Below are 9,445 nucleotides of genomic sequence, written 5' to 3'. Positions count from 1 at the left end.
CGCCGCATCTCCGCAGCCGCCGCCACCGCAACTCACCCAACCCCGCCGCCGCCGCTCCTCTCCCATAGCAGCCGCCGCACCCCTCCCAAACCCTAACCCGCCGCTGCCCCTCCTCGCAGCCGCCACCCTCCCTTCCCCTCCCACGCAGCCGCCGTCTTTCGCCGCTGCCATCTTCTCCCTCCACCACCTCCCAAAACCCTAACCGCGCCACGCTCCTCCCCCACCATGTCTCGCTCCAAGGCCGACCCCTCCGATGCCGGCTCCTTTGTCGATGCCATGTTTACCTCAGATCGTCTCAATAAGCTCCACATCAAGGATCACGTGCCCGTCATCCTCGACCTCGACTCGCCGTCCTACAACGCATGGTGCACCTACTTCGCGCTTTTGTTCCACTCCTACCGTCTCATCGAGCACGTTGATGGGAGCGTCGACTTCCACGACATGAAGGACGACGATGAGTGGCTTAGTGTGGATGCCTGCATCGTCAAGTGGCTCTTCCTCACCATCTCTCCAGGCCTCTTCAACATGGTGAACTCCCGTGACCCCTCGGCATACGCCATGTGGACACGGCCGTGCGATTTCTGCCTCGACAATCAGCTCCAACGCCGTGTCTTCCTCCAAGGGGAATTCTTCACTATGCAGCAAAACGATCTTTCGATCGATGAGTACTGCACGCGGCTGAAGGTTCTCGCCGACGAGCTACGCGACGTCGGCATGAACATTGACGACTCCATCCTCCTCACCAACCTCCTCCGGGGCCTCCACCCCGACCTCAGCCAGTCTGCCGCCAACCTCTCCCTCGTCACGCCAACGTACGTGAAGGCGGTCACGTACCTTCGTATGGAGGAGAAGCGCCTCCGCCACTCCGCCCGGCAGGCGACCCACGCTGCTCTTCACGTTGGCCTCGCCGCCGGCCACGGTGCTTCCCCAACTCTGCCGGGGCCGCGCACGCCTGCTCTTGCCCCGCCACCCGCGCCTGCATCCTCTGGTGGCCGCAAGCAGAATGGTCACGGGGGCCGGGACCGCAACTCCAACACGACGCCGCGCCTTCCCGCGCCCGCGGCGGCTGCTCCTCCTCCTTGGCTCTCGGGGTATAACCCATGGACGGGTGTCGTGCATGCCTACTCCATGCCTGTTCCCCGCCCATCGGCTCCGGGTATTCTCGGACCACGGCCGACTCCTCCTCAAGCGCTGCTGACCACGCCAGTTCCCACATCGTACGACACCGCTGCGGCCTACGGTGGTCCCTCGACGTACGGCGGCCTTCCGGGGTATGGTGCATATGGCGGTGCCCCTCCGGTATATGACCCGGCGCTCCTCTCTGCTCTCCATGTTGCACCCTCGCCGAGCACCTACAACGGAGGCGACGATTGGTACATGGACACCGGCGCTGCTGCTCACATGGCCTCTAACCCCGGTATCCTATTTCGTGCCTCCCCCCTATCCCTTCTCCTCGCGCATCATGGTTGGTGATGGGAGCTCTCTTCCCATCACTCATCATGGTTCATCCTCCCTTCCGTTACCCTCTTCCTCCTTAACTCTCAATAATGTGCTCGTTTCACCATCCTTAATTAAAAACCTATGTTCTGTTCGTACTCTCACTCATGAAGATCCTGTCACTGTTGAGTTTGACGCTCTCGGTTTTTCTGTTAAGGATGCTCGCTCCCGGAGAGTTCTGCACCGATGTGACTCCCGATGATCTCTACTCGTGCGGTGCTTCTACACACGGCGGCCCAGTTGCACTTCATGCCGATGTTTCGCTTTGGCACGCTTGTCTTGGTCATCCCGGCGCCGACGCTCTTCATAAAATTTTGCGCACTTTTCCCTTTTCATGTAATAAATCAGCGGCTCACACTTGTCATGCTTGCCGCATAGGCAAACACGTTCGCCTACCGTTTTCTTCATCTTCATCAATTGCTACTTTTCCCTTTGATGTTATTCATTGTGATGTTAGGACATCTCCAGTGCCTAGCAATTCGGGTTTATCATATTACCTTGTGATTTTAGATGATTTTTCTCACTTCACTTGGACTTTTCCGTTACGCCGAAAATCCGACGTCGCCTCCACTCTTCACTCTTTTTATGCCTATGTCAACACCCACTTTCATCGCACCATCGCTCATCTTCAAACCGATAACAGAAAAGAATTTGATAACCTCGCCATTCGACATCTTCTTTCCACTCATGGCACCATATTTCGCCTAACCCGTCCATACACATCACAACAAAACGGTTGTGCCGAACGTGTTCTCCGTACCCTCAATGAGAGTGTACGTGCTTTGCTCCTTCATGCACACATGCCGGCTCGCTTTTGGCCAGATGCTCTCGCCACCGCCACTCTCCTACTCAACATCCGGCCATGTAAACCATGATGGAGCTATACCCCTCATCATCTTCTGTTCGGGTCTCTCGCGTGTGTCTTTCTTGGCTATCAACCCAACACCAAAGGATTTCGCTACTTCGACCCGGTCTCTCGTCGTGTGTTCGTCTCACGTCATGTTTACTTTGATGAAGTTGTTTTTCCCTTTCAGCAGGTTTCGCCGACGGCAGCTGTCGTGGTTCTAAGTCTGGCAGTAGTGTAGGGGGGTAAGTATGGAGAGGCAAGATCTTAGCTATGAAGAAGTTGTAAGAACGCAAGGTTTACGAGTTCAGGCCCTTCTCGGAGGAAGTAATAGCCCTACGTCTCGGAGCCCGGAGGCGGTCGACTGGATTATGTGAGTATGAGTTACAGAGGTGCGAACCCTTGTCTCGGAGGAGGGGGGTGGCTTATATAGAGTGCGCCAGGACCCCGGCCAGCCCACGTTACGAAGGGTTCAATGTACATTAAGGCAGGGCGTTACTGATAACGCTAGTAATAAAGTGCTATGATGACCATAAAAGCTACTTAATGACCGACCGTTAGCGTCCGGAGTGACTTTAGGTCTCCTGGCCGTCGAGTGGTTGTGTCTTGGTCGAGTGATTGCTTCTTGGTCGAGTGTCTTCGAGTCTGTCGAGTGGAACACCTCCAAGTCGATTGAAAGGTGATTTCTTCTAGAGATGTCCTTGGGTAGGGCAGTTAGGACAGGTCCGTGACCCTACCCTAGGTACATAGCTTCATCATTAGCCCCCGAATGGATCGAGGTTTGAGTGGGGAAGGAGTTGAGGACTTCTCCGACTCATTTTCCATGCCGTGAGCATATCTTGTTTCGGATCAACGGACCTGAGTGATGACAGCAACTTCCTTTTCAGTCGCCTCGATCCATTCTTAATTCTTCGTCGAGTGAGTTTCTTTACTTGTAAGGCTCCGAGTGACGGTGCGGAGGAGATCTTTGGTCTGACAAGTTGTTTGCTGCCCGCGGATTTCGTGGGATCTGAATTTTGGGAAGCGCGCGGGGCGGGGGAGGCCGCACTAATTGGATGGGACAGAGCGGAGCCGCCTCGATCCCCGCGCCACCTTTTTCGCCACGTATCGCTCGTGCGGTCATTACGGGATTTGACAGAGCCATTTGGGCCTACCTGTCAGCCACTCGGAAGCGGCCTCATAAAAGGCGTTGGACCGGAGTCTCCCGAATAGTGCGCCCCATTACCTCTTCTCCTCCTCACGCCTCTCTGCTGCGCTCGCTCTCGCCCCAGCGCCACCGCACCACACGCGTCTCGCCGGCGACAATGGTGAAGGAGAAGACATCGGCTCTGGAGCGGGCAAAGAAGGCGACGGTGAGGTCGAAGGGGAAGGCGACGAGCCGGGGCGGATCTTCCTCACGGACTGGCCTACCGAAGGGCTGGATCCAGGGCGACTGGATCCACTCGAGGATCTCCCAAGAAGACCTCGACGACCTGGCCGAGGGAGGGCTGATCCCCTACGACTCGGCACGGCTTCCGGGGAAGGAATCCGAGCTGCAACCCCGGGAGGGTGAGCGCGTTCTTCTTGCCACCCACATCGACCGTGGGTTTTCCTTGCCTCCTCACCCTTTCTTCCGAGGGTTTCTGAACTTCTTTAGGGCTCAACTCCACCATTTTACCCCCAACTCAATCGTTTATCTTGCCGCGTTCATTTCCTTGTGTGAGAACTTCCTGGGTTGTCGGCCTCACTGGGGTCTTTTCAAGCATATTTTCACTTGTCGCTCCCAGACAGTGAAAAAGGCTAATCCGAGTGACGAGAGGACCCAAGTGATCCAAATGTGTGGGGGTCTTGGCATCCAGACGAGGGGGAAAAGCTCCTTTCCGGCCATGATTCTTCCCGACTCAGTTCGCGGATGGCAGTCGACCTGGTTCTACTGTAAAGACCAGTCGATGCCAGGGCAATCGACTGGCCTCCCTCCCTTTACCATGGACCGAGTGGAAAAACCCTCCCCTTTGAAGGTGCTCCCGGAGGAGAAGGTGCACGTGAAGGTGTTGGCCAACCGAGTGGTCCAGCTTATTCGTGACGGGGTCACTGGTATGGATCTCTTGGAGGTCTTCCTTCAGCGGCGCATCCAGCCTCTCCAAGCCCGAGACCATCCGATGTGGATGTATTCGGGTCTAGAAGACTCCACTCGGATCCACCCGGAGGAGGTCGACGACGACACACTGGAGAAGTGGCTATCGAGCATTACCGGGAATAAGGACAATCCCAGAGGAGCCAGGAGAGTTCCCCCATTCGACCAGTCGCGTGCACCAGAGCAGGCCTGATTCTGAGTTTTTGCTTGTAATCTGAATTCACTCGCGCAGCTGTCTGTATTGCGTCGACTGACTTTGTTCTCCCTGCTTTCTTTCAGGCCATTATTGAAATGTATTCGATGCCCAACGGGGAGCAAGAGCAAGCTCTGGAAGGCGAGGCGAGTGGTGGCGAAAGTGGCGAGTGGACTTCTAATGGTGAAGGAGATGGAGGAAGCGACGACTCAAGTGATGGGCAAGAAGTCGAGTCACCTCCTCGCATAGAGAGATGATCCAAGCTTGACCAAGAACGGCCGAGTGCCCGCGACAAGGCAACTACCCAGGCTGGTCAGTCTTCGAAGCGTCCTCGGGCGCCAAAGCACCCCAAAGTTGCAGAGCCGAAGACTCGGAAGGCGCTGCCGAAGATCAAGATCGATATCCCTGTCACCTCCGCGTGAGTGCCTCTCCTTGTATTCACTCGACGCTCCGCGCTATTTGTTTTTCTTGTTTTAACTGGACGAACTTTGGAATTGTCAGCGCTGCCACTTCCGGGACCTCAGCTTACAGGGATGATGATGAGGTGATGGAGGATGCGGTCACTTCTAATCTGGGTATGATTTCTGCCATGCTATCTTTCTTCGGTCGATTCAACTGCAACGTGCATCACTGGGTGACGTGATTTTGGCAATTGAACTTTGCACAGCTCCCAACATTATTGACCTCCCTGATGATGATGAAGAGCCCGAGAGGCATTTGACGAGGAAGAATAGGCGAGCCCCTGTAAGTGAGGCGCTACAGTCGACGCCGAGGGCGGAACCAGTCGTTCAAGGCACTGGCGACGTCAATCGGGGTTCTATTACCTTCGCCGAGCCATTGTCGAGTGCCTTGCCTTCTTCGTCGACTGCTCGGGCCCCTGTCGACCCGCCTTCAGTTTTTGCAACCCATCATGTCCCAGAGGACGAGGTGAATGCTGCTAGGGAAGCCATACGCCAAGTGGGCATTATGATGGAGAAGATGAAGACGGTGCGGGACGCCAGCCAAGCCGCGTATGATGCCAGCTTGGCTCTCCAGAGAACATTCAGGTTAGTCGGCTATCTGAAGATTCTTTCCGAAAATCTTTGCATCTGTACACCCACTGGGTGCGTCGATTGAAGTTTCGGACTAGTGGGGGCACGCTGAGTGCACCCACTGGGTGTAGTCCCCGAGGCTACGGTGGACTGCTGGCAGTCGACTGTAGTCTTTGTATTCAGTCGAGTAAAAACCGAACCGGTAGTTTGTTTCTTCCGCTCGACCTGGTCGAGTGGAATCAGAACCGGTGGGGGCACGTAAAGTGCACCCACTAGGTGTAGTCCCCGAGGCTACGGTGGACTGTTGGCAGTCAACTGTAGTCTTTGTATTTAGTCAAGTAAAAACCGAACTGGTAGTTTGTTTCTTCCGCTCGACCTGGTCGAGTGGAAACAAAACCGGTGGGGGCACGCAAAGTGCACCCACTGGGTGTAGTCCCCGAGACCGCGGTCGATTGCTGGCAGTCGACTGTGGTCTGAGTTCTACTTTCTCTCCCTTTTTTTTGGACTCGACTTCGGCGGGCCGGTCGAGTGGGATCAGAACCGGTGGGGGCACGCAAAGTGCACCCACTGGGTGTAGTCCCCGAGACTATGGTGGATTGCGGGCAGTCGACCGTAGTCTTAGTACTTAATGTCTTCGTCGTTTTTTGCTGTGGAATAATTTCTCCCCTTTGATTTCAGAAATCTTGTGATCTTGGAGCTCACTTCGCTGATTTGGAAAGGCAGCAGATTCAACTGAAACTTGACTTGGAGCTGGCCAGGACAGAACTGCAGACGGTCAGAGACGGCGCCGCTGGTAAGACAAGTTTGTCGACTGGTCAGTTTTAGGCTCGAGCACCCTTCTGCTATTTCTGAATCAATCATCATTTCTTTGCAGAAAAACTGAGAGAAGCTTTGGCGAAAAAGGATCAGGATTTGGCTACTGCTCAGAAGGAGGCTGACGACAGGACTGCTCTGGCCGAACAGAAGCTGGCTTCAGTTGGCCAGTTGGAAGAAGAGAATACCAGGCTGAAGACCGCTCTGAATGACTCCAACAAGGAGTGCTCGCGCTGGAAGAAGGCGAATCTCGTTCAACGCGAGAAAATGGAAGGCATTGCTCGCAGGAGGGATGATCTGGAGAGCTATCTGAGGAGTCTTGCCAAGAAGCTGTACATCAAGCTTGAAGGTGCACATTCTGTTCCGACTGATTTTTTTGTGTCGACTCGGTGTACGAAAATTGACTTATCCTTGTGAATGCAGAGTTTTGTCAGAACTTTGAAGAGGAGACTGGGTGGATCGAACCAGGTTTGGATCCAATCAACTCTCCCATGAAAGATGAAACTGCCATGAATCTGCTCCGACTGGAATCTTGCATCGACGGTGCCGTGGACTACTTGGTGCGACTAAAGGTCGCCATGTCACGGATCGACCCGTCACTTTGGCCAGAGGCTACGCTCCAAAACAATCTTGAGTCGCTGATGACTCGACTTAACGGAATCCCTGACCGAGTGCAGGAGTGGAAGAAGTCTTCTGCTCGGTGTGGCGCTGATGTGGCTCTGTCCTTGGTTCGTGTCCACTGCAAGGAGGTGCGACAAGACAAGCTGGCCACAATCAAGGTCGCCAACACCCAGAAACACGACTTCCGAACTTTTATGGAGACTTTCATAGCTACCGCCACTCGGATTGCCGATGGCGTCGACCTGGATGAGTTCGTTGAGCCTGCCAGCCCTCCTCCCGCGGAGTGAACAAACTCTTATGTCCCATCTTAAATTTGCCTCGGAATGCCGAGTGGTTTTTGTAACCGTTAAACTTTTTCGGGCTGCGTGCCCGAGTACTTCGATCCGTGATCCGGAACCTTTAGGATTTATCTGAACTTGGTTTACCATTGAATATCTTTATGAATCTCCTGTTGAGTGAACCCATTCTTCATTCGAGACAACTTTCTGTATTCGCAGCGCAACTCCGAAGGAGAGGGAAGCAGTCTACCCATGTCTTGTATTTGTGGCGAAGCTCCCCAGGGGAAGGTGGCAGTCGACCCGCACTTCGTTACTGTAGAGCGGGATGAATCGCGCATTGTATTTGTGGCGAAGCTCTCCAGGAGAAGGTGGCAGTCGACCCGCCCCTCGTCGTCCTTGAGGATTGAGATGTGTTTCGTACTTAGGCGAGTACTGGACTGCAGCTAAGCCCCCGAGTGGGAGGATCGCTCTCCACTCGGTAGGATTTTTTCAAACTTAGGCGAGTACTGGACTGCAGCTAAGCCCCCGAGTGGGAAGATCGCTCTCCACTCGGTAGGATTTTTTCAAACTTAGGCGAGTGTCGGACTGCAGCTAAGTCTTCAGTGAGAGAACTTAGGAGAGTACTGGACTGCAGCTAAGCCCCCGAGTGGGAGGATCGCTCTCCACACAGTAGGATTTTTTCAAACTTAGGCGAGTGCCGGACTGCAGCTAAGTCTCCTAGTGAGAGAACTTAGGCGAGTACTTGACTGCAGCTAAGCCCCCGAGTGGGAGGATAGCTCTCCACTCGGTAGGATTTTTCAAACTTAGGCGAGTACCTGACTGCAGCTAAGTCTCTAAGTGGGAGAACTTAGGCGAGTACTGGACTGCAGCTAAGCCCCTGAGTGGGAGGATTGCTCTTCACTCGGTAGGATTTTTTCAAACTTAGGCGAGTGCCGGACTGCAGCTAAGTCTCCTAGTGAGAGAACTTAGGCGAGTGCTGGACTGCAGCTAAGCCCCTGAGTGGGAGGATCGCTCTCCACTCGGTAGGATTTTTCAAACTTAGGCGAAACGGATTCGCAGCTAAGCCCCCGAGTGGGAGGCTGGCTCGCCACTCGGTAGGAAACTGTTTTTACAAACTTAGGCGAAGCGGATTCGCAGCTAAGCCACCCACTGGGGGATTTCTTAGGCAAACAAAAACAATAATAATCACTAGGAAAATTATAACGCTCTTGTCTTTGATAAATAAACTACAGGAGTTTTTCTTATTACATCTCATCCGAGTGAGAATTCAAGTATAAAAGGGGCGGAGTAGCTCTGCATTCCAGGCTCGTGGCTCATCAATTTGGCGATCGACATTGTAGAGGTGGTATGCTCCATTGTGGAGGACTCTAGTGACTATGAAGGGACCTTCCCAAGTAGGAGCGAGCTTGTGTGGTTTCTGCTGATCCACTCGAAGGACTAAGTCTCCTTCTTGGAAGGCTCGGCTCTTCACGTTTCTGGCATGGAATCGACGCAAGTCTTGCTCATAGATGGTCGATCGAATCAAGGCCATTTCTCTTTCTTCTTCTAGGAGGTCGACTGCATCCTGCCGGGCTTGTTCTGCTTCATCTTCTGAGTAGAGCTCGACTCTGGGAGCGTTGTGAAGCAGGTCACTCGGTAAGACTGCCTCGGCTCCGTAGACTAGAAAGAATGGGGTTCTTCTGGTCGATCGATTCGGGGTTGTCCTCAATCCCCAAAGGACTAATGGGAGCTCGTCAACCCATGCACCTGCTGCGTGCTTGAGATCGCACATCAATCGGGGTTTCAGTCCTTTGAGAATTAGGCTGTTTGCCCTTTTTGCTTGCCCATTCGACTGGGGGTGAGCGACCGAAGCATAGTCGACCCGAGTGCCCTGAGAGGCGCAAAAGGCTCTGAACTTGTCGGAATCGAAGTTTGACCCATTGTCCGTGATGATACTGTGCGGAACTCCATATCTGAATATCAACTCTCTGATGAAACTGATAGCGGTGCAAGCATCGAGATTCTTGATAGGCTTGGCTTCAATCCATTTGGTGAACTTGTCGACTGCTACCAGCA

General features: G+C 54.0%; 1 protein-coding gene across 1 annotated transcript; it reads left to right on the top strand.

Moving 5' to 3' along the window:
• Positions 1–225: 225 nt before the first annotated feature.
• Positions 226–1,689, top strand: LOC147981165 (uncharacterized). The gene is made up of 2 exons (XM_087517042.1): positions 226–1,417; positions 1,655–1,689. Exons 1-2 carry the CDS (start codon positions 226–228, stop codon positions 1,687–1,689), a joined length of 1,227 nt encoding a protein of 408 aa, XP_087373168.1.
• The last annotated feature ends 7,756 nt before the right edge of the window (positions 1,690–9,445 follow it).

The sequence above is a fragment of the Triticum urartu genome, chromosome 3A, assembly GCF_056163025.1.
Source record: "Triticum urartu cultivar PI428250 chromosome 3A, HENAU_Tu73, whole genome shotgun sequence".
Classification (NCBI taxonomy): Eukaryota; Viridiplantae; Streptophyta; class Magnoliopsida; order Poales; family Poaceae; genus Triticum; species Triticum urartu.
The sequence above is the reverse complement of the archived record's forward strand: the minus strand, read 5'-3'. Positions and strand labels throughout refer to the sequence as shown.